The following is a 25,460-nucleotide window of genomic DNA, read 5'->3' as shown; positions in this document are numbered from 1 at the left end:
CTTTGTTCTAACACTTGAAATTGATTTTTTGTATGCTAGTTTCAATTGATGTTTTGTGTGCTAGTTTCAAGTCTTCTATTGGACATTTGGACCACTTATCATCACTTGAAAAATAGTGATGTAATTAATAAATTACAATTTCTTCTAAAGTTCCTGCTGCTTTAGGGTGTGCTTTGGTGGTGTTAGAAGAAGTAGAAAAGAAACCAAATGGAGCCTAAAGCTTTTATAGTAAGAATCAATTTTCTCTAAGCAACAAATTTTCGTTTGTGATTAAAATAATGCCCAAGTCAGTAATCCAAGTTGAGAGAAATCACTTTGAAAACTTGTATTTTTTCTATTTCATGACATTTGGCTCTTCCAAAAAGTTCACCCGGATCAGTGTAGACAATGGCTAATGGTATCATTCCCTGGTTTGATTTCCTTCTTTCTTTCGAGCCTTCAATGTTTCTACATAATGAAATCTCTTGAATCTCTTTCTCGTCCGGTCAATTAGTAAACAATTGTACATTTCAAAGATGATGATTCCTCTTGCCTGATGAGGCATTTCAACAAACAGTTAAGACAGCACTGTAATTACATATAAACACAATTCAAAAAATATAAAGTGAAGGGAAGGTCTACACTGTAGAGTCCCCTACATATACACATAATACTTATGTGTACTAGTAAAGCCGAACTTAATACAAACAAGAACTTAATACAAATAAGAGGTGGCTCGATCGATAATTGACTGAGTTGATTAGGCATATACGTACAAGAGCGACAAACATATTCCTCGATGATATTTTAAAATAAACAAAGTTGAAAACCAAACAGTTCCATTGATATACAATAATATATTGTTTGTTTGAACTCTCCTTTACACAAAATAGGGAAACCATGTGTGATCAAACAAAGACCCTGTGACTGGACCGAATTGGAGGCTTGCAATCCGTCTCCCGCAGCACCGTCTTCAAACCAGTACCTCCACCGTTAGCCATTGGGTGTATCCCGAGCTCAGGCCCTTCCATAGAAGCCCTGCTCTCCCTTTCCTTCTCAAATGATACCTTGTAACGCTTCTCCACATCTGCAAAATCACAAATACATACAGTCATGTTTCAATACTTCCTGATGATCAACAAAAATTTTTTAAAAAATGAGTTAATTACCGCGGGCGAGGTGGTCGTAGAGCTGGCCATCTCTAGTCAATGCCATCATGAGCTGTGGAGGGCCGAGAGGGAGATTGTCGCCCTTATCAACCTGCCAAAAGTGGAAAACCTTCCCGTAAGTCTTGCAGACTTTTTCAAGATCTTGGCGCTGAATGGGGCCCGGTACTCCGGGCAAGAACAGAACTCCGCTCTTCACTTCGTACTCGTGTGAGTGCCACATTCGCTTCTCCTCATCTGGCAATGTTAAGAACAAGTTCTCCGACACTATGTACTCGAGCCCGATCAGCCTCGCGTCGGGGTCGGGGCTGTCGTAGATTAGGCACTGCCTCATCTCCTCGTTCTGGTGCCCGCAGAAGTGGTGTGCCTCCACTTGCCTTGTCATGTCATGCGCGTAAAAATGAAAGCTATAATCAACAATTCGAAATCAACACCAAATTCATTACATGGTTAAGAAGAGCTAGCAATGTATTGGAAAATCAAAAGAGACAGAGAGAGAGAGAGAGGAGGGTTAATTACGCGCAGAGGTGCTGGTGGATTTTGTTGACGGGACCAAAGCCTTGAATTGCAGCGGTGGCTGTCTCAAGGAGGGCCGTGCCGGTGTTGACTGGCTCGCCAGGAACTTTTGGGTGAGTAGACATGGTTGCTCTCCTTCAAAATTAATTTCTTTACTTCCCAAACAAACTTCCAATTAGCAAAAGGAAGGCAATGGTGGTCTGCTTTCACCTGATTATTATATACGCTGAAGAATGTTAGGAGATCGCGAAATCATGAAGCGTAGCCGGTGCGCATGCAGTTCAACGCGTGGCAGTGACTGGGTTTTCGCAATTGTACGCGTGGCTTCTAATCATCAACGGCACCGATCAAACACGTAGATGAATATTCCACCACCTCAAGTTTTTTTTTTGTTTGTTTTAATTTTATTGCACCAACGTAGAGACTAGAGTGTATTGAGAAAATACAGTATTCAGGTTTTCAAAACTGGATCGGACATCGGATCAGAAAATTATACAATTCAAGGTTCAAAAGTTCAAAGGTTCAATCAGGGTTTGAATCGGATTCAAAGATTCAATCGGAGTTCAAACCAGACTGAAATCGGTTCAACATCAATATTTATTAAATATATATATTTTTTGAAATATTTTTGAGAGCATGAATTCTCCTACGAACCAAAAAGTGTGGACCAATTTTGTGGATCAAAATCCAATGGTTGTAATAAAGCACAACATAAGTGGGGGTGTCACATATTTACTATGGGACCCACCACATCTATGGTTGAAAAACAAGTCCACAAAGTTGTTTTACACTTTTGCTCAACATAAGATAATTTATGTGTTTGAGAAATATGTTTCTCATTGAAATTGAACCTTGGACACACATGTCTAACCCAATCGATTACCAACCGAACACCTATCGTTGGTAAAATAAATAATATAAATAATAATAATAATGTATTTATTAAATAATAATTAAACAAATTATACATTTCATAAAACTTAACAATAAAATAGATATATCTCCATTTAAAGCATCTCGAGCGATTCGTTCCAATTGCTTTATTTTATTATTTCATTGGAAATCATATAAAGACTTTTTTATTCAATAGGTGGGGATTATTTGCACTCCTCATTTTTCCATTGACACCTCATTGTTCAAAACCACCAAACACGCCCTTAACAAACTCATTCACACCCCATTTCCTTCTCTCCTCTCACACGCACCATCACCGGCCACCACTATCACTGCTTATTCCGACCACCGACCTTTCGAAAAAATTCTCTCGACCCTCACAAGCATAACCCAACCAACCTCGCCTCAAACCGTCGCCCGTAGCCTCCGGAATCGTCCTTGGAAGCTCGTGGCCATCGTGAAGAAATGGCTCCTATCCGGTTGAATCCGGCGACGAAATGGCGAACCACCACCACCACCAACGAGTTCACTGCCCAGAGACAAACCTGACCCAGCCCTTGGCCTACCGAAATTGACATCGGAATGCCCCATTCACATCCCATTTCCCTCTCTCCTCTCACGTGCACCATCACCGGCCACCACTGCCACTGCTTGGTCCGACCATCGTTTCTGGCCACTGACCTATCGAAAAGCTTCTCTTGACTCTCATGAGCATAACCCAACCAACCTCGTCTCAAACTGTCGCCTGTAGCCTCCAAAATCATCCTTGGAAGCTAGTGGTCATCGTGAAGAAAAAGCTCCGATCTAGCTGAATCCGGTGACGAAACGACGAACCACCACCATCAACGAGTTCACCGGCCAGAGACGAACTCGATCCAACTCTTGGCTGGCCAAAACTGACACCAAAATGTCCGACTGGAGTTCAGCGGCCAGAGACTCGGGGTGGCTAAGGGCAATGTTTGGTGGTTGGGAGAAAGGGGGTGTGAATGAGAAAATGGGAAGTGCAAATAGTCCCCACCATTTAATATAGCCATTTGCGCAAGTATTTTACGATTAAGAAGCAACTGCCTCTTGTACAGACTGTGCATTAATATACTATAATTATAGGATACCCACTCTCACGAATTATTGCATTTATTCGCGTGATCCACAAATGACGAAAATATCTCTTTTGCCTATCTCTATACCAATGAGCCAAAGCTTGTATTTTCTATTGAGTAATAGTTCAAGTAAGTCTTGAACGAGCCCCCGAAAGCTTGGGGCAAAACGACATGCCTCCATCGAAAAATTCTTCATAAATTCTCAAGTCTTACCATAACAAGAAAAAAAGATCTAAAGTAATACAAATCAAATTCGAGTTTAGCAAAATAGTATAAATCGAAAAACAAATTCAAATTCTAACAAAGTAGCACAATCCAAAACAAAAGAAGTACAATTCCAAAATCAAAGAGTAGTGACCAACACCTAGGGGCGGACGAAGAAATTTATGTGAGAGTGGGCAAAACTAAGCGGGGTCCGGGGATAGCACCCCTGAAATTTTTTTGGGTTATTTATTAATTACTCATTCGAAAGTATGAAAAATAACACTAAAAACCATAAGTTCATAATAGCGATAAGTAATAATCGAAAGTTAATTGACAAATATCCTCAACGATTTTTCATATTTTGAAATCTTTTCATGATGACCTTATTTGGAATAGCATCAAAAAAATCTTTCTCAATGTACACAACTAAACTATCATTTAATCATTGGTTGTCCATTCGATTCTAAAGTCGATTCTTGACAATCTTCATGGCAGAAAAAGTTCTCTCTACTGTAGCAGTTGCGATTGGTAGAATCAATGCCAAACTCAAAAGTCTATAAACCAGTGTGTATAAATTATGTCTTTTAGTATCAATCATTTGCTGAGCAAGATCACTAATTCCTTTAATTTTTGAGAAATCAATGCTAGAGCACACATCAATAACAAAACTTTCAAGTTGATCTGCAAGTGACAAAAGCTCAATATCAGAGAAGTCCTTTGGATAAAATTGGGCAAGGCGAATCAACTTTTGTTTATCAAAAGCGACAAATGAATCAGAAGGAGTTAGGCATGAAACACATATAAACAGCTCAATGTTAACTTCATTAAATCGAGAATTTAGCTCCTAAATTTGTATATCTACTACCATGTTAAATGTGTCATTTCGGTAGTGATGAAGATTTGCATCTCCATGAGCTCTCCGCCTAGATCTTCCTTGAGGTAAGTACACATCATCCATATTAGGAACTTCAATGTTATTTTTACCATAAAAAGATGAGACTTCATTTATCAAGAAGGTACATCCTTCATTTCTCATTAATTGAAGTCGTTCTTTGGATATTCGAACCAATGTCATGGCATTTACTATATCTTGGTCTTTCCTCTGTAATTCCTGCGACAAATCATTTGTGATTCCTAACAAAATTCTCATTAGGTGCAAGTTAAACACAAACTCAAAAGATTGCATAACTTTTGATAAGTTAAAGGCATGGCCTTTTTTATCAGATGTAGCACCATCCTCTACTACTGCATCAAGCACGTCCATCACAGATGAGAACAAACTTATCAAGCTCAATAAAGTACCATAATGTGAATCCCAACGTGTGTCACTAGCCCCCCTAATAATACTTTCTTGATAGAGGCCCCTCCCACTAGAAATCTCACCACTACTTAAAGTTTCAATAATTCTTATTGTTTGATTTTCTGGAATCATATCACGACGCTTGCATGATGCCCCAACCACATTCACTATGAGAGAGACTAAGTCAAAAAGTGATGAAATTGGAGGGTGTTCCCTTGCTATTGCCACAAGAATTAACTGCAATTGATATGCAAAACAATGAACATAATATGTACTTTTATTTTCTTTCAAAATAAGTGTCTTTAGGCCATTGAAGTGACTTTGCATATTACTTACTCCATCGTAACCTTGGCCACGCAAACTAGAAACACTAAGGCCATGTGAAGGAAATTGTTTCATCTAGTGCTTGCTTAAGTGAATGAGCGATAATATTTGCAACATGACTAATGCCTAAAAATGATTCAACCACACGTCCCCTTTTATCCACATATCTTAAAGCAATAGCCATCTCCTCTTTCACGGATACATCTTGAGCTTGATCAATGAGAACAGAAAACCATCACCAATTCCAACCTCTCTAACAATTACATTTCTAGTTTCAGTAGCATTAGCTTTAACAAGATCTTTTTAAATATATGGTGCAATCAGTTTCAGATTCTCATGAGCATTTTTTAGCGTAACGGCTTTTACTTCTTGATTTTCGTTTGTAAGTCACTCTAGAAGCTCAAGAAAATTACCTTGTTGCTAGAGTGTTCGGACTCATCATGCTGACGAAAAGAAAGCCTTTATCGTAGAAGAAACTGAATACAATCAAGTGATGCAGTTAGTTGAACTCTGTAGTCGTTCTTAACTTCATCAGATAGCCCGACAACAATTGTTTCAATATGTTGCTTTTCATTCAATAAGTTTTGACACATACTCCAAGATCTGCAATGAATACTATTGACTGCACCAACATGTTTTCTAAAACTTTGTTTGTTCTTTCAATTTGTAAACCCATCAACAACAAAACAATCACCACCCCCTTGATCTCCAATTTTTTGTTTGAAAAGATAACAACAAAGATAAAATGCAACATCTTTCTTTATACTATACTCCAACCAATTGGGAAATTCATCAAACCAAGAAGGTTTGAAACTTCTTCGTAAGCCTCCAATTATGGTTTGTGGGAAGTTGTGAGTACGAGGTTGACAAGAACCATTTAACAAGTAAGCCCTACGAACTTCTTCTTGCATATTAGGATCATATTCTGAAATTTGAGGACACTCACCAGGATCTTTAGGAAGATTCGGTATCTCAAATGTAACACGACTTCATTTTAAGGAGTCTTCTTTATTGATAGATGATGATGATGATTAAGCTTTTCATTTTGTTCAATATTTCTCCATGTCTAGGTAATACAAAATATTAGCTTCAAATGATTATTTATGAATTTTCTAATGCAACGACATGTCACCCACAGACCTAGGATTCAACACAAATAATTATATATGAATTTCAAATGCAATGACATGTCACCCACATGCCTGGAATTAGCATACCTCGAAGGCTTGAAATCCTCTGTAGAAATTGCTTGCTTTTCAACTTCTATTAGGCATTTACCACCTGTTGACCTGTACAAATGAATTGTGACTAAAAAAACAAAAATTATCAAGTTGAGTAGTACAAATAAAGTAATAAATTTACTAAATAGAAATTAAGTTAAGTTGACTAAAATAATGAACTAGTACATCGACAATCCATTGAACCTGTTATCGTCTGAAATAAAGTATTTGTTTATACAATTTGATACTGCACCACAATACCAATACTTTTATGCAACTCCTATGACCTATATTATATGGCTATATCCAATTGAAGTGAATCAATTTCAAACCCATAACATGTTAGAAATCATAATTGCCTATATTTTTAGCAATTCAATTGCTGTCTCTCGAAGACAAAACGCAAAAGAGAAAACCAGAGAGAGAATTACTTTCAGTCTTTATCTCTTTGATCATCTTTCCATGTCTCTTGGCCGGGTTGTTGCGTGAGGAAAAAAGGGGACAAAGATTGGTGCTACGAACAGACTTGCAAGAGGGGAAAGGTAGGGTTGGGCCCTTGGGCTAGGATGGGCTGGGCCATACAGATTTGAATAGGCAAAAATAATAATTCAGGGTGGGCAAATTAGTAAAATCCTCAAAAACAAATTGACGGTATAAAAAATAAAAAAAATTGAGAGTGGGCTTGCCTAAACATACATCCGCCTCTGCCGACATCATCTCCAAATCAAGTTCAAGTCCTAGCATCATCATCATTATATTATTGTCATTTGAATCACCAATATTGAGTTTGTTTGCTTTCACCATCTTCACCAAATGATGTCATGTCAATGCTTTCATTATCCTCACAATCAACAATGGCATTATCGTCTAAAAAATCATTGGAAGACTAAAAATCACACTATTATAAATGTAATAACCAAAAAATAATTTAGTAAAAGTAAAATTATGATGTTTAATGCTCATATCATGTCGTGAATGTTAATTGTTTGTATCAATTGCTAAATCTTCTATATCATCGCAAAACATTTTCTCTAGATCATCATAGTCCATAAATGTATTATCCTCCTCATCATCAACAATCCAAAATTCAGTTTTATCAATGCTTTTATAATCAACAGGATCATAAGATCTTTTTTGTATTTGTCCCAACAAACATGTATTCATTAAAACAAAAAATTAAATATGAAATCTAAAACATGAGTTTTCAAAATGGCAACTTCAAATATTACCTATTTTTATATGCAAATTAATTGCATATACACTAGATCATTAAGTCCTTGATGTTCCAAAATATTTCTTCTTTTGTTGTGTATGTGTTCAAAGATATTCCAATTTTGCTCCACCATTCATCAAAAACACATAAGAGAAATATGAGAGAAGAAAAATAAATGGTAATTAAGTAGTTGCAAGCTAATAGTATTTATATTGTTTAACATTAATTGTTTGCGTATTTTTACAAGTATTGTAAGCAAATGCTCGCCCAAAACGCTCCAAACAATCACGAAACAATCTCGATTCATCTACAACCTTTGTTTGCATATTTTTTGGAAAATTATTCTCCATGACATCAATAAGACCTCGCATCAACTACATGAAATATTCATCTATGCATGATCACCTCTGAAATACCTTGCAAAAGTTTATCTTGGAACTTTCTAAAAATTGGATGTGTAAATGATAGATACATGTTTCATAATCTCATTATTATGAACATACAATTTTGATTTCCCTCGAGCGCAATTATAGTAATTTTAAATTTCAGCCTTGCATATTTTCTGTGTATTTTCATCGTAAATGCTTTACAAACTTGATTAATATAATAGACTTACAAGCCATATGATGGAAAACATTAATTGTATTATCACATCTTTGAGTTGAGCGAATACTTGCAGAATAAGTATAAAGACTAAAGGCAAGACACCACTTACATCGAAGTTCATACAACCTTTTATGTTATTTATTGCTGTCAAGATCCCAACATTGAACCATTTTATCCCAAGTACTTTGAAACTCTTCTTTGTTTTCATAACCCATGAGTAAGTGAAAAATTTATCCCTAAATTTAAATTGTCCATAGAGTTGAGGAATATTTGTAGCGGCATTCTTAGCATGCCACTCACACAAACGATGACAAGTTTTGAGAAACATTTTTTCAATAGCATTTGACATAACTTGATCTTGAAGGGTGACTATAGTCTTAGGAGACTTGTTTTTCATAACTTCAAAAAAAGTTCAAACAACCAAATAAATGAACATATGGTCTCGTCTAACAAAAAATATATCCAAATAACACATTCTTCCATGATAATTTATCCCAAAAAAAAGCACAAATCTTACTATACTTGTTAGTGTGGTACACTAAAAATAATCGTATCACCAAAGTGATCATATAATTAATCTTAGACAAGTCATTCCTCCCAAAAAATTGCTCAATCGACTTTAATCATCAACTTGGCTGCATAAAAAAAACATAGAATCATTAGTTTGCATTAACTTGAAATGATGCATAAGACTTTATGCATCTCGGCACCTATCATATTCATTCTTTAAGATCATAAAAAATTCGCAAAGACTTTAAGCATCCCCGACAAGTCTTATCAAAATGAGAAAACTACCTTCCAAATAAATTTTTTTATAGCTGTCAATGAGAGCATTTTCGTTATTTAACTTAAAAATTTTTACAAGCTGGCCAGGTGGACAGTGTCGACACACTAGAATATCCTTAACGGGCTAGGACTCTGACCCCACCCATTAAGGGTAATTTGGGTCGCGCCTAAAACATGATTAATTGGTGAAATGGTGACAACCTAGTTAAGATGCTTTCTATCACAATTGATGCAAATTCTTAACATTTGTAAATTTTTAAGTAATGCATAGTTTAAATATGTAATTTATAAATGTAGTTGTCATAAATAAAATAAGATGATATTCATTCAAATGTTTAAGTGTATGTGATAGTTCTTTTTTAAAAAAAAAAAAAAAACTAATTGTCTTTTAAAAATAAAAGTTTTATAAAAAAAAGAAATTCGAAAATATGAAAAATTTAAAAAATTTAAAAAGACCATGTCCAGGCCTTAGGCACTTAGCATGCCTGCCCGGCATGGCCCACAAATCTAACTGAGTAGGTTGGCCAACTTTATATCTCTATCCAACCATTCTAAAAGCAGGGAAATCATATTTTTGAGATCACATTTTGCTAATTTTGTTGCTCTAATGGGTTCTACCATGAATGAGATGCTATGCAAGTTGGTTACTAAGGCAGAGGTCTAGAATGCTGTGCAGAATATCAGTTCGACCAATGCTCCGGGTCCTGATGGTTTTTCAACCGAATTTTATCATCAACATTGGGCAATAGTGGGGGACAGCGTATTTGAAGCTGTGACGTATTTTACTGAGATTAGGAGTATGGATTCAGAGTTGAACAACACTTCTATTATCTTGATTCAAAAAAAGAATGATGCTGTCAAAGTTACGGAATTTCGGTTGATAAGCTTGTGCAATCTTTCGTACAAAATTATCTCCAAAATTTTGGCCACTAGACTGGGTTCCATTTTGCACAAGATTGTTCAAGGCAACCAATCGGCTTTTATTAAAGCGAGGCTTATTACGGACAATGTGATCGTGGCTTATGAGGCTTTGCATACTATGAGTACATTAGCACCAAGTGACACTAATTATATGGCAGTAAAGCTGGATAAGAGTAAGGCGTATGATTGGGTGAAATGATACTTTCTAGGAGAGGTTATGAAAAGAATGGGATTTTCTGAGAAATGACAGACTTGGATTATGCAATGCGTTTCGACGGTATCATATAGGGTAATAGTCAATGATATTGCTTCAGAGGTTATTTACCCCACAAGGGGTATCCTCCAGGGAGACCCTATTGAACCTTTACTATTTGTAATATGTTCAGAGGTACTGAGTAGGAGTTTACAAGCTATCCATGACAGTAATCGTTATCGAGGAGTTCCTTTTGGTAGAGGTCGTATACGGGTATCTCATTTATTTTTTTGCTAATGATAGTTTGCTATTCTATCGTCCTAGTGAAGAGCATTGGCATTGTATTCATTCTTTATTGGATTCTTGCGGGAAAATCTCTGGCCAACTTATTAATTATACCAAGAGGAGTGTATATATCAGCCGACACACACCTAGTCATCAAATAACTCGATTGATCTCTATGATTGAAGTGGTAGCACAACAATATGATTGGTATTTGGGATTGCCTGCCATGGTTGGTCGATCTCGAAGAAGTGTTTTCTCCTATTTATTGGACAAAATAAGTAAGACAATTACAAGCTGGTCACATTGACATTTATCTCAAGCGGGAAAAGAGATTTTTGTTAAAGCCGTTCTTCAAGCTATTCCTACATATGCGATGCAATTGTTCAAGCTTCCACAAACTTTATGTAATGATATTGATCACTTAATGCGTCATGCTTGGTGGGGTAGTAATTGGAATGGACATATTCAAAGTTGGCTTTCTTGGGATAAATTATGTATGCCAAAACAAGAGGGTGGAATGGGTTTTCAGAACTTTGAAGCTTTCAACGAAGCGCTATTTGCTAAACAAGGTTGGAGAATACTTACTAGTCCAAATTCCTTACCAGTAAGGTGTTGAAAGCTAAGTATTTTTGTAGCTCGAATTTTCTCACGGTGGCAAAATGTAAACATGCTTCTTATTTATGGTCTAGCATCCTGGATGCAAGGAATCTTTTACAAGATGCGTTTTACAAGCGGTCTTGGCGATTACAATGCGTTTTATATGGCACCGGCGGAATAAGTATATCCATGAGGGTGTTTTTGAGCATCCAAGTCAACTAGCCCATCAAGGTGTTCTCTTGGCTGATGAGTTTGCTGCTGCCCAACTAGTTAATGGTGGTACCCCAGACAATCCGCCTACTGGAGTGAGTGGAATCTATACATGGATTGGTCCTCCGAGGAATTTTGTTAAGGCCAATTGGGATGCGACCATAGATGAATGTGACAATTTAACTGGTCTAAGTGTTATATCTAGGGAAGAGAGTGGTGATGTCTTAGCATGTAGCACAATGGTTAAGGAGTCAGCGTTGGAACCCACATTGGCTGGGCAATGGGTGCTCTTCAGGCTATTAAGTTAGCTAAGGATTTGGGATTTCAATAGGTGATCTTTGAAGGAGATTCGCCTATAGTGGTGGATGTAATCAGAGGAGGGGATCTGAATTTAACAGCTTGGAGAACTGTGGTTTTATACGGGCGTAGATTGCTGAGCATGTTTAGTAGTTGTTCTATTCAATTTGTCAGGCAGGAAGGAAATTCAGCTGCTCATATCCTTGCGAAGTATGCATTACAAGACCATCAATTCAGGGTGTGGATGGAAGAGGCTCTTGTATGTGTTTTGAGAGTAGTGAAGGCTGGAAAGACTGCATGTGCAGCTAATGTAGGATAGTTTTTTCATTCAACATTTCTACAAGTTTTTTATTCTGTTTAATTTTATTTCCAAGTTATGTTGTTACATTGTTATGGCTGTAATCTACCATAGGGTGGCACGAGTGCTTACTACTAAGCCTCCAATTCATTTGCCCAAGTTCTAGGCTACTGAATGTATATGGTCACTAGACCTTTAAAAAAAAATTTGTTGCTCCAACGGATATCCGCAAATAGGAAGAGCATGAAGAATATCCATAACTTCTGGATTCCCATTCCCCACCCCATCTCCAAACTACAAAAAATAATAATTTATTCAACATTTATTTGTTCTCTCTCCTCCTACTTTATTCAATTTCAATTTTTTTAATATTTTAAAATAACTTTTTAGTTAAAATAAGAGAAGTGATGTCCCCATTTTGAGGACATGGTTGGAGATGTTCTAACCCCATAATTTCCTACACATAAATATTTTTTTATGAAAATAATTACTATTTTTTTTAGTGAACGCATTTTTTCAAATTTTTAGATGGTTTTACTCTTTTGAAATTTTTTTGATAAATCGTATAATATTATCCTTACAAGTGGAATTTGAGTCTTCCAATTAAAGATATAATTCTCAACGAATTAAGGTGCAAAATGAAAATTTAAAAGAAGAGAAAAAAGCGTCAAAGTATGCTATATGGTTGGAGTCAACTTGCTGAGAGAATGGGTAAGAAATCATTTTGTTTGACTACGGACTTTAAAGACTCGAAGACATTTGACCAAGTCATCAAATGAATATTTCAAAGCCAATCTAGGCTGCTCCAACTTCCAAACTGCAAAATATTGATCCTTTCTTTGACCCAAAATATTGTAAGAAAAATAAAATAAATTGTTCGTGTCAGTGCATTTTATACGTTGTCGTTTCACACTTAGACAGAAATGGTAAATTAGTGTAACAAAAAAAAAGTATAAAAAAAAATGTGGTGGAATTAAGTGTTTTCACGTACTCAAAATTTCAAATAAGAGAATATGAGAAAAACATCACTCGAGCCATCAGAAAGAATACAACCCACAAAACATGAGAATTATAAAACAAAAACACAAGAGACTAAACCCTCTCGAAATAAACGGACATCAAAGGTACTACATCGGAATGAACATCTGACTTTAGAGATAAAACAAAAACACAATTCAAAACGCAAATGAGTCATTGGTTGAATGACAATGACTTTGCATGTCCCTGACTAAGGTCATGGGTTATAGTCTCACCTCCTCCTAAATATTTATAAGTAGATGTGTGGGCTTGGTTTGTGCCTCCTGTGTGGGGCCTATTGACACCTATTGACACCAACTTGTGGAGAGGGATCTTTCACCTACTCCTCTTGATTGGATCGGGGGTAAGTTAGAGAGAGGTCATAGAAAAGTCTTTAGAAAGGGGGGCTTGAACTTGCAAAGTACAAATAAAATCAAATATGAATTATCATAAATAAAAAAAGAAAAGAAAAAAGAGACGAACAGGTAATCAAAGTTTGACTTTGAAACACGGCTAGTCAACAAACATCACGTGGGCCAACAAAAGGAGGAGACTGAACCAGCAAAATCATTCCCAAGGAATATTTTGATTATTGAAGAGGGTGAGAATATTTGATTATCGAAGAGGGTGAGTTGGGAGTTGCGACTCGTCTTGGGCAGTGATGGAGGACTCAGTAGGCGCGAGGGCTGTGGATGCTCTCGGGAAAGGCTTCGATTTGAGCAGTGATTTCAGGCTCAGATTCGCCAAGAAGGAGAATCTCGTACTCTTGGATCAGACTAACAAGAGAGACATTGTTATTCCTGGTGGACACTCCATCAGAGGAGTCTCTCACGATATCAGCTACGATAAAGGGGATCGCATCCGTTTCAAATCTGACGTTCTTGAATTCAATCAGGTGTCGCTATTTCTCTCTCTCTCTCTTTTTTTAAATTATTTAATTTACATTTCAAGTTCTGTGTTTATGAGTTTGGTGTTGTGCAATTTAGATGTGCAGAATTTAGTCAAATTGTTACGATTTTTTCATTGGATTTTACACTTACGACCATTAACTTCCAATCAAATTATTAATGATGGATGAATGTGTTGCAATTGTGTTCTTATAGGCTCATCAGTGGCTATAAGAACTTGTGGTGTAGTTTCGTCGTGTAGATATAAATATATTTCTGTCCATATGAAGCACTTTGAGCTGGCACCTTTTTTTTTCCCCTCCTTTTACCTAGGAACAACCTTTGAGTAGTTGATACCGCCTGGACGACGGGTTTTAATCCAATCACAAGCCCTCATGAGCTATTTTTGGGACATTTACCTGCATAAGAGTTGAAAGGGGCAGTGTGCTTGTATTGCTCTCATTTGACTTCTTTTAAGTAGTTAATAACAGTGTTTTTACCCTTTTTTTAAGAAAACATGTGAATGAAAAATTAGATGTCCAACTTGTGTTTATTGACACCTAGCCGTTGAAAACAAAGGATGGAGTTTGGTGGCCATTATCTGTTATTTTTACTGGGTAAATTAAAGTTCCAAATTATTTAGCTCGGATCGGTTTTCGTACAAATATTTAACTAGTTTAGCGTGTATCATAAACTTCCTATCTTTGTGTTGCTAATCAAAAAATGGGCTGATATTTTCTTGATATAGAGTTAGTTTCCATTTCCATCTCCTTATGCCGTTAAGAAAGGATTTTTTTTTTTCAAAAGGCATGGGAAAGAGAAAAAAATGCATGTGGAATTTTTAGTTCCTTGCGGAGTTAAGTAGGCAAGAGATGACGGCACTGAAGCTCGATCATTTACACTCCCAAAATTTCTTGCTTTTGAAAGAATAGAGGCACAATATTCCACTTCTAAGCTCATCCACTCTCATTTTGCATCACTCGTAAATGTGGCCATTCCAAATTCTGAGCTTTATTGTTGGTCGTCCAATTTTATATTTACTTTAATTTTGTTTTTTTCTTGCAGATGTCCGAGTTACTTAATCAGAAATCTTCAGTTCAAGGGAAGGTTCCTTCTGGCTATCTTAATGCTATGTTTGATTTAACCGGAGACTGGTTTCATGATGCTGCAGACACCAAACATCTTGCTTTTGATGGTTACTTCATCTCATTATACTATTTGCACCTTTCATCATCTCTGTTAATACTGCAAGACAAAGTGAAGAAATCTGTTCCACCTCATTGGGATCCTGCATCTTTGTCAAGGTAGCTTTCGTATATTTTTCTATAGCATTGCCCAAAGCTGAAGAAATCGTGGTTTTATTCAAGAAAATGCAAAACTAGATAAAAGTATATCGCGGGAATGGCAGATCATATAACAAAACAATGATATGATACTAACTCTTATGTTAGATATTTGAATAATAAGCAAGAATATAGTCTTGGAATTCCATTTTTGAGTTCGTCCCACAAATTGAATGAAATTTAGGTGTTGCTTTATGTGATTGCATGAAGAGAAAAATTAATTTTGAAACCAACTAATTATCATTACGGAATCATGTAGCTTTGACAATGATAAGGATGATGATGCTCTATTATGAATTCCTAAAAAAATTAGTAGTGCTCAATTGGTAGTTAATGAAAAGTCGGCAATGCCTAAGAACAACATTTTCTTGTGGTATGTCTGAAGCTTGGTCTTTATGATTTTTCCATTACTTATTTACCGTTTCCAGTATGCAATACAAAAGACTGATAAACCAGTTTCTTTCTCCTCTTTCACTCTTGGAAACAATGAACTTTATGATGAGAAATAATTCATTTCTACGTATTAATTCTAGAAAATGAGGTATAGAATTTTCCTTAGTATTCTGCCAATTGCAGTTCATCTGCTATGAACAAATGATTCATTTTAAAGGGAAGACAAGAATACGGTCCAATCCAAGTTGGCATTTTGGATTGTAATTTAGGGTCTGAAGGTTCTAAATAGTTACGACAAAAAATGTAGACAGAGACAGAGTTGGACGGCGGTTGCCCCCACTTGAATTCTCTCAGTTTTAGTAATTATATGTATCTCCCCCTATTGATTTCACTCCAAATGTCAACCCTAATGTAGGGATCTCCAACATGAAGTCTCAAAGATCACTCCTACTTGAAATAGCTGCAGTTAATGCTTGGTTTTTCTTAAATATACCCTCATATTTAGAATATATCCAGTTTAAGGAGCCAAATATTGGATGTAGCACAAATGTTATAATGAAATTGTTGAACATCTTAAACAGTTAACCTAGAATTTATCCTTGAAATGTAGCATTGCATCTTTTGGCCTTTTAAAGATAAATGTAACACATAGTTTTAAAACCATTCTGCATGAATTCTCATTGACGAATACTATCAAATACATATTTATTTAATTTCTTTGCTTTTAATCTAAATTTTCTCCCCCACTCACTGAAATTCCTAATTCTGCCATTGCATCTAGATCTAAATCTGGTTGCTGCTAAATAAGAAAACTAGCGCAGAACATTTTTTGCTATTTTATTTTTAGTATCTGTGACTGTGAGGATAGGGTTGAGGACATTGCATGATGTTACAAATTTTGAAGCAACCAAAAACTTTTTAGAATGGACAATTTTTTTTATCATAGTCATCAGTAGTAACAGTACATAAATACTGTCACAGACATTATGCATGATGGGAAATGTTTTACAACCACAATAGGTTTTTCATGAACATGATAATTTTTAATCTTAGCTAATCATGATATTCGCAACCAAGCTGTTGCACCGTTTGCAATTTCTTTTTAAATCGTCTGAGGTGCTTTGTTGTCATAGGGGTTGCGAACATTTCCTAACTTGTCATATGCAAATCAGCTGAGACTTTTGCTTTTACTCTAGGAAAAGATAGAGTTGTGCCCTTGGAAAAGAAGATTAGCCAGACTCATATTTTTGCTGTTCTTACGGTTATTGAGTTGATGAGAGAATAAAAATTGTAAAAGAATATGATGAATGGGTCTTAGCAAGTAATTTATTGGCAGTTGTCACTTCACAAAAAAATGATAGGTTAGAGAACATGTCTCCTTTTCAACTAATTATAGAACATATGTATATTTTTTTATATTCTGAAGTTGCATTTTATCAATACTTTTATGTCCGTGTGTCCTTGTGATGCATGGATGACCCTGTGTGGGGAGCTACGGCTCTGAATATGAGACTGCTCATCTTTCCAAACAATGAATTGAAAATGAAACTGGATGATAATGAAATATTTAATTGTGCATGATTATGGTATAGTTATCGCATGAATTTGAAATGTTTCGGTACAATCATGTAGTCTCGTTCTTTTTTATGCTCGATCTTATGAATCTAAAGCGGCAAGATGCTGTTTGTGATTTTGAGTCGTTGTGTTAGATAAATTCTGATTGGTTTTCTTAGGCAGGTTCATCCATACCTACGGAACACACATAATAGTAGGGATGGCTGTTGGAGGTCAAGATTTGATTTGCGTTAAACAGAAGCATTCATCACCAGTACCTCCTGTGGACCTTAAAAAACATTTAGATGATCTTGGGGATTACTTATTTTCTGATGGAAGAAGCCCCCCTTCCCTACTACAGAGGAAAGCAAGAGATGGAAAGCAAAAGGTCTTCATGCCTTTTCTCAATATTTGATGTTGTAGTTTTATACAATACTAAAATTGATTTTTGTGAATTCATGTAGGTTCCAGATGTTTTCAATCATATTCTGCAGTCGAACGCTATGCATTTGACCAATATTACAGAAACATCAAGCAAGGATGTGAGTTAAATGTTTGGAAAATAAATTACATGTGAAAATTAGTTCATTTTAAAAAAATTGTTTTCCTCTGATTTGGACAGGGTCTTACCATCATTTACTCAAAGAGAGGAGGAGACGTATTTCTTCACAGTCACTCGAGTTGGCTCCAGACGGTGCCTTCTAAACCAGAAGGAATTCTCTTCAAATTCATTCCAATTACTTCTCTTCTTTCCGGGATTCGAGGCAGTGGCTATCTTAGTCATGCAATCAATCTGTATCTGCGTTGTAAGTACTCGTGTCTTTCATGGAAAAGAGTTTAAAATTTGCTTGTATTGTCCCATAGCTCAGCTTTTCAGCTTTTGCATTAATATAATTATGGTATGAGGGTTTTTTTTTTTCTGTCTTGGACTTTATGTTAAAATGACAAAAGTTGCTGAAGTTAATTTATTAAGAAATAAAATTGAATTCACCTAGACACGGGCTTACTTTTTTAATTCTTTTTAGACTGTAGCCGGAATAATGCTTAGCTTTTTAGACACGGAATTTGATACTTTATATTCTATCAACAGGTTTGATTTTTCCGGAAAATGAAAATCCCTCCTGAACATAATAAACTTTTATTTTTTTGATCAGCAACATAATGAACTTTTCTCTTCTTCAGTTTAGCCATTTATCCTAAATAACTGAGTTGTCATCCCACACAGTGGTGTGTTTTATTTAGGGCTAGTTTTAGTTTACATTTTCTAAAAATTAATGCTTTTGATTCTTCTTTCTTTGCCAGATAAGCCTGCGCCAGAGGATTTACAATACTTCTTAGAGTTTCAAGTTCCTAGACAATGGATACCCATGTTTTGCGAGCTTCCACTTCGGCATCAAAGAAGAAGAGCTTCTTGTCCTTCTCTACAGTTCAGCTTTATGGGTTCAAAGCTGTTTGTGAGCCCTACGGAGGTATTGTCGTATAAAAAGTTTACATATTGTTACTTATATATTAATTTGCTGTCAGTTCTTTTTATTTTTCTTTACTTAGTCTCTCTGAACTGGAACATTGTTTGCTCTTTTACCCATGAAAAAGGGGAATCTGATCACGGGCAAAGGGCCCAGTCAGGCCCGCCCTGCTTTTTTGTGGGCTAGGCCAATTTTTTGGCCCAATATTTTTTCAGGCTGGGCTTGGGATTTTCAAACTTCGCCCGAGCCTGACCTGAGAATAGTAATAATTAAAATATTTAATATATAAGAAATGGCCATTAATTATAATTTTAAATTTTAAACATAAAACTAAGTAAATTATATTAATTATTATTTTCCCTAACTTTTGGGCGGTCTGTGGATTTTGAATTACTTTTATGGCCGGTCGCCGCCGGGCGGCCTAAAAAGTTGTAATCCCCAAGTAAGTAGAAGGCTGGCCCGGTGTTTGATCAAGACTCTCAAAAAGCTTTAGGAAGCTGATGTACCAGAGAAAATTATTACTGGTATTTATCATCCAAAGATTCGCACATTAGAAAAAATAGCATGGTCATCCGGATTGTGGGACTTGCATTATTTGCGGCAGCTTCTTTGTTCAAACTAGTTAAAATCGTTTCTGCTCCCTGTTAAAATTATTATCACAATTACAAACACAGAAACTTTATATCTAATTCTGCAAATCAAGCTTTCTCTGAAGCCTAACAGTCTAGTCTACATACACATATGGATGCAATTTAACTTCGATGCATTTCTACCACTCTTTTGGAATTGGGTGATACTTTCTCCACTTTTACCAAGTAACTTAAGTGTTCTGAGCAACCCAAACTTTTTTTTGGAATCAAGTTGATTCTGTGCATGAATTAGCTACTGTATGGATCTGATTAATTTTACCAACACTTGGATTGTTATTATCCTTGTTCACAACCAGAAGCTTGTGGTATTCTGCAGAAGTATTTATTTTTCTAGAGGAGAAAACTGCTCTTACCTCGTAAAAGGTTTCAAGTGAGAGTGACTGGTTTTTTGGCATTGTTTTTCATACAAGTCTGGAAAATCAATAGGGTTCCAGAGGTTGGTCCTGTCAAAATGTCATTTTAGAGGACTACCCTATTCTTTTATTTGCTAGTGTCCCCAAAGAATTTTGATCCAATTCTGTTGTGAACTACAATTTGCTGCATAAACATGCTACATTCTCATTGACCAAAGGGTGAACTCATGGTAACTATACAACCCTGCTGTTCTGCTCAATTAATTATGTGCTAACTGTGATTTGGTTCAGCAGAATAACATCACCTTTTCACTTGCAAACCATTCTTCACCTTTAATGCTTCCGCTTTCCCGTAGAACTTCTGACATTCTCCAATTTCGTTGTATACTCTATAGTGGCTTATGGATGGAGGAGATTATGAGGTCGCATAGTTGAGTGTGTGTTCTGTCCATGAGAGAAAAAGAGTGTTCTTGTTCTTGATTTTCGTTCTCTTTTCTTCACCTGAAACTAGGTTTTACTCATTTTGAATCTGTCAAGTTTCTGCCTCTTGAGTTCATCAACGCTCACCCTAATTTTGCCAAAGGCAAATGCCTAAGAGATTTTGGCAAATGCCTAAGCTGTCTCATATTTTTGAAACTCGAATAATCTACAGTTGCAGTTAAAGATAATTGTTTCCGTACTTCAATTTTATCTTGTACATTTCAGGTTTCAAGTGACGAAAAACCAGTTACTGGCATCCGCTTGTACTTAGAAGGAAAGAAATTCAACAGACTAGCATTACATCTCCAACATCTCTCAAGCCTCCCAAAGATCATGACCTTTCCATATACCGACTCCTCCTTACGTAGACCATCTCAATGGCGGAGTTCTGATGACTATGATCTCAGTACTCAATTCTTAGAACCAGTTAGATGGAAGAGATACTCCAAGGTTTGCACATCGGCTGTCAAGCATGATCCAAACTGGTTACAGGAACACCCAAATACTGTTTTCATCGTAACTGGTGCTCAACTCCTCAGCAAAGGTAAGTGGCCTAAAACAGTGCTTCACCTTCGCCTCCTCTTCACCCATTTACCCAACTGCACAATCCGGAAGACAGAGTGGGTTGGTACACCAGAAGCTTCCCACAAGTCAAGTTTCCTAATGAATCTGAGCACTACATTCTCGTTCACTCAACGGACCATCACTGATACAGAAAAGCGTACTCCAGCTGCACTCAATTCTGGTGTCTATCCAGATGGTCCTCCTGTGCCGATTCTTTCAAGAAAGCTGCTTAAATATGTGGAGACAACTGAAGTGGTACGGGGTCCTCATGACGCTCCAGGGCATTGGATGGTGACAGCTGCGAAGCTAGTAACTGAGGGTGGTAAGATTGGTTTGCATGTGAAGTTTGCATTGTTAGATTATATATGATTACTGGATTATTTATGATGACATTTCCTGTTTTATCTCCCTAGTGCATTTGAATTTGGTAGTTGATTTTTACGTGTGTATTTGTTCATTCATGTTATTGTGTATAAAAGCATTTCCTAGCCTTGTACAGAGAAAAAATTGCGTAGAATAAAGATTTAATATCATTCATCATCATCATCATCATCAACTGAGCCTTCAACCTTAAGGGAATTCTTCGGTCGCATAAAACCTCGGATTCTTTCTTCCATTTACTCCACATGTTTTTAATCCGATTAACTATATCATCACTTATGTCTTTATCTTCTTGGAAAATCGATCTTAGATATTTAAAGGCATTTTTTTTTTACTTCTCTCCCATCTAATTCAATTATTTGTTCGTTCTCTTGCCTATTCTTACCAAACTTACATTTCATAAATTCTGTTTTAGTTCTACTTTGTTTAAATCCTTTAGACTATAATGTTTGTCTCCATATTTCGAATTTTGAGTTAACTCCCGATATTGTCTCATCCACAGAATTATATCATTCGCAAACATGCACCAAGGTATCTCACTTTCGATATGTCGTGTGAGTTCATCCAACATTATAACGAACAGGAACGGATTTAGTGTCGAACCCTAATGTAGACCTATAATTATGGGAAACTATCTTGTAACTCCTTCAATAGTCACAACACTAGCTACAGATCCTTCACACATATCCTTAATCATAGTAATATAGCTAATCGAGACTCCTCTCTTCTCTAAAATCCACCACATTACTTCCCTTGACACACTATCATTTGCCTTATCCAAATCTATAAATACTAAATGAAGGTTTTTTTCCTTTTCTCTATATTTCTCTACAAGTCTCTTTAATAAAAATGTTGCATTTGTTATGGATCGTCATGGCAATTATTTTTTTTTGAAAGAAACAAAATTTTATTAAACCGGGCAAAGCCTGAGGCGGGAAATCCCTACAACATCATCCCAAAAAGAAGAAATACAGATAACAGGAGGATAAGAGAAGAAGTGCACTCCTTGAGATAAACCAAAGTCAAAGTGGGCTAACTTATCAGCACTGAAGTTAGCCTCACGATAAACATGACTAACTTTAATTTGTCAATTCTGGCCAAGAAGTCGTTTAATAGGAGAAATTAAATAAGAATGAGCATTGGTCAGAACATCTTGCTTATTTAGCAGGTTCACCACACCCTGTGAATCCACTTTCAACATCACTTTGCATAATCCTAGATCCCAAACGCTCTGAAGGCCAACTAGCACCCCCCACAATTCCGTATTAAGCACTGAGCAACTACCAATATTCACTGAGAACCCATCTAACCAAGTCCCAGTTGAATCTCTAAGTTCACCTCCAGCCGCTGCACGATCCTCAACAGTACGCACTACTTCACCATATTGATTTTCACCCAAGAAATGTCTGGCGGCACCCATTTAATAGATCTCTCAACTCTAGCTTGGACAGTCCTCTTAATTCTAGAGACAATCGACTCTGTGATCTTCCAAGAACTCACCTTTTGCTGGATAAGTTGCAACGGACTATTAGGGAATCTGAACTCTTCATCAAAACACAACTTGTTTCGCCATTGCCAGAACAGCCAGCAAGTAGTACCAAAAATAATATCCCACTTCTCACCCATCATGTGTAGGGCGCTTCACTGAAAGATTACAAGCCAACCAGTCTTGCAAGTTCAGAGAAAAAAAAATCAGAGATCTGCAGGGTTGCTCCCAACGCATTCCAAGTAATGCTTGCTTCTGAACAATCTCGGAGAACATGTAAAGTAGTTTCCTCCATACACATGCAACGAAAACAAACCGCTGAATCTGACATTTTCCTCTTAACTCTAAGCGAGTTGGTAAGTAAGCTGTCATGAGCCACCAACCACAAAAAGCTCCTAATTCGCTCGGGTCCATCCCAACTCCAAACTTTAGACCACACCGGGTCTTCCATAATATTTGTTGGGCCAGTAAGCAAAGAATATCCAGATTTGCAAGAATAAATACCTTTCTGCTCAAGACCCCAAAAAATAGCATCCTCACCTGCTTCCAAAGAAGGGGGGCGGATTGCAGCAATTTTACTACACATAAGAGGATAAAGATACTGGTTTAAAATGGTCCAGTTCCACTCACCAGAGGTTGCAACCAAATCACTTACGACATTTTGCTCCATATCACTAGAAATAGGGATAATAATTTCATTGGCTAAAATGATACCATTGACAATCCATTGATCCTTCCAAAATTTAACGTGCAAACCATTGCCAATAGCCCATGTAACTCCTTGCATTAGATAGGGCCAAATATTTTGAAAAGCACGCAACAAATTATAACCAGCAGACCTTCGAAGCTCATGAGGAAATAACTTATTCCCCACTTGATACTTAGCACGCATAACTTGCACCCATAGGGTATTCTTGTTAACTAACAAAGACCATCCTAACTTCATAAGCAAAGCATCATTCTGAGCCACCATTCTCCTGATACTGAGACCTCCAATTGATTTATGACTACAAACCTTATCCCAATTTACTAGTGAAGTCTTACGGAAATCATCCCTTGTGCCCCATATAAATTTGCGACACAATTTCTCAATCTCCTTACAAACTGACACTGGGAGTTTCGTCGTTAGCATACAATAATTTGGCAAAGCAGCTAAGACAGATTTAGTAAGGGTAATACGCCCAGCAGGAGATATGTTTCTGGCCTTCCAAGCACTAAGTTTAGCACGAACTCGGTCAACAATATAATCAAAAGAATGAGCCCCCACACCCTTATGTAATAAAGGAACTCCCAAATATTTACCCAGATTCTCAGTCAGCTTAAAACCGAAGGCACGACTAATCCTCCTTGCCAAATCCTTTGGAGTATTGTGAGAGCAAAAAATAGTAGTTTTCTCATTGCTCACTAACTGACCTGAAGCTTTACAAAATTTATCCAAGCAGCCTTTAATGACATCCACTTGATCAAAAGAAGCCTCAGCAAACAACAATAAATCATCTGCAAAGAAAAGGGGAGAGATTTTAGGACCCTTTCGAGATAGATAAATTGGCTTCCAAATACCCCCCAACAGCAGACTCAATAAGAAGAGAAAGATGTTCCATGCATAAAACAAATAAATAAGGCGAGAGAGGGTCCCCTTGACGAACTCCCCGAGATAGAACAAACTTCTCAGATAAATCCCCATTCCAACAAACTTGCATAGAAGAAGAACTAACACATTTCATAATAGTTTTAATCAACTGAGGTCGAAAACCAAACAACTTCAATGTGTCCTGAATGAAAGGCCACTTCAAACGATCATACGCTTTCGCGAGATCTACTTTAATGGCTAAGAAAGCTCTTTTCCCTGTCTTACGACGCATGGAATGAACAATCTCTTGCGTCACAATAATACCATTAGATTATCTTTTTTTGGTCCCGAGTCTTTTGGGTTACTGATAAGACTATAGGTTACTTTGTTATATTCCATGCGACATCGTTTTAGATGTTTACTTCACTTTCAGTTACATGCATGTACAGTTTTCTAGACCAATGAACTATCCATATATTTTGGTATGATGGCACAGGCTAACGCTATGTAAGGCATTACCACCACGTAGTAGACTAGTAGGTATTTAGATATACTCTTACAAGTGTAGGCATGCTCGAGTCGGATAATTTGTCATGCATACTTCCTGTTCAACTCATTTAGGGGGGGAGATGCAAAGGATGGTTATTCTTGACAAGCACCTGGCTTGACCATCTTTTTCTCATTCGTAGTAGTGGTCATTTTTGTTGGAATAATCTATATATCAACTACAAAAGATCTATGTATGGATGCGGCATACAATTTTCAACGACACAAGGATTCTAGAAAATGCTTGTGAATGTTTAGGCTGCTTAACAATCTTTGTAAAGCTCTCGACTTGCTCGGGCTTTACTGTATTTATGGCTGGCCAAATTGTTGATCCGCTTCAAGTTGAATGTCAGGAGGAAATATGGAGAACATAACGAATTGGTGTGGTATATTCATATCATAAAATATGAATAGTAAGAACTAGCATTTTTATTCATACTAGAATCAAATATGCAGTATTCCTAGGTAAAAATATTTGGTTATTGGGGAAAAATCAATGTACTTTTAATGCCGAATCAGGATCAACTAGGACAGAAAAATAATGCAAGCATTACGAACACTGGCCTAGAGACCATGTAATACCCATTAACAAACAAATTTTAATTTTTAACAAATATGCGTAGCCAAGTGTAACTTCCAAACATTTGAACTCTTATGGTGA

The 25,460-nt window shown here is 36.6% G+C and overlaps 3 protein-coding genes across 3 annotated transcripts; 1 reads left to right on the top strand and 2 right to left on the bottom strand.

The window, feature by feature from the left end:
• Window positions 1-645: 645 nt before the first annotated feature.
• Window positions 646-1,865, bottom strand: LOC120003629 (oil body-associated protein 1A-like). Its single transcript, XM_038852647.1, has 3 exons — window positions 1,665-1,865; window positions 1,149-1,552; window positions 646-1,066 (listed from the first exon to the last, which is right to left on the bottom strand). Exons 1-3 carry the CDS (start codon window positions 1,784-1,786, stop codon window positions 888-890), a joined length of 705 nt encoding a protein of 234 aa, XP_038708575.1. The 5' UTR covers window positions 1,787-1,865; the 3' UTR covers window positions 646-887.
• Window positions 1,866-4,322: 2,457 nt separating this feature from the next.
• On the bottom strand, window positions 4,323-5,558 carry LOC119996147. Its single transcript, XM_038842684.1, has 3 exons — window positions 5,496-5,558; window positions 4,725-5,396; window positions 4,323-4,604 (listed from the first exon to the last, which is right to left on the bottom strand). Exons 1-3 carry the CDS (start codon window positions 5,556-5,558, stop codon window positions 4,323-4,325), a joined length of 1,017 nt encoding a protein of 338 aa, XP_038698612.1.
• Window positions 5,559-13,700: 8,142 nt separating this feature from the next.
• On the top strand, window positions 13,701-21,365 carry LOC120003009 (MACPF domain-containing protein At1g14780-like). Its single transcript, XM_038851897.1, has 7 exons — window positions 13,701-14,021; window positions 15,079-15,317; window positions 17,487-17,691; window positions 17,768-17,845; window positions 17,926-18,109; window positions 18,606-18,772; window positions 20,478-21,365. The coding sequence occupies exons 1-7, from the start codon at window positions 13,788-13,790 to the stop codon at window positions 21,183-21,185; spliced, it is 1,815 nt and encodes a 604-aa protein (XP_038707825.1). The 5' UTR covers window positions 13,701-13,787; the 3' UTR covers window positions 21,186-21,365.
• Window positions 21,366-25,460: the final 4,095 nt, after the last annotated feature.

Source organism: Tripterygium wilfordii, chromosome 1, assembly GCF_013401445.1.
Source record: "Tripterygium wilfordii isolate XIE 37 chromosome 1, ASM1340144v1, whole genome shotgun sequence".
Taxonomy (NCBI): domain Eukaryota; kingdom Viridiplantae; phylum Streptophyta; class Magnoliopsida; order Celastrales; family Celastraceae; genus Tripterygium; species Tripterygium wilfordii.
Note: the sequence above shows the minus strand (reverse complement) of the source record. Positions and strands in the feature narration are given on the sequence as shown.

Bases quoted from the DNA above. Each gene is read 5' to 3' on its own strand.
- LOC120003629 (XM_038852647.1), bottom strand. From the start codon at position 1,786: ATGTCTACTCACCCAAAAGTTCCTGGCGAGCCAGTCAACACCGGCACG. The intron at 1,553-1,664 runs GTAATTAACCCT...TGTTGATTATAG, and splicing joins ATCCACCAGCACCTCTGCGC to CTTTCATTTTTACGCGCATG. The intron at 1,067-1,148 runs GTAATTAACTCA...GTGATTTTGCAG, and splicing joins CTACGACCACCTCGCCCGCG to ATGTGGAGAAGCGTTACAAG.
- LOC119996147 (XM_038842684.1), bottom strand. From the start codon at position 5,558: ATGAAACAATTTCCTTCACATGGCCTTAGTGTTTCTAGTTTGCGTGGC. The intron at 5,397-5,495 runs GTAAGTAATATG...TATCAATTGCAG, and splicing joins GTGGCCAAGGTTACGATGGA to TTAATTCTTGTGGCAATAGC. The intron at 4,605-4,724 runs GTAGTAGATATA...GATAAACAAAAG, and splicing joins GAAATGACACATTTAACATG to TTGATTCGCCTTGCCCAATT.
- LOC120003009 (XM_038851897.1), top strand. From the start codon at position 13,788: ATGGAGGACTCAGTAGGCGCGAGGGCTGTGGATGCTCTCGGGAAAGGC. The intron at 14,022-15,078 runs GTGTCGCTATTT...TTTTTCTTGCAG, and splicing joins ACGTTCTTGAATTCAATCAG to ATGTCCGAGTTACTTAATCA. The intron at 17,846-17,925 runs GTGAGTTAAATG...TGATTTGGACAG, and splicing joins CAGAAACATCAAGCAAGGAT to GGTCTTACCATCATTTACTC.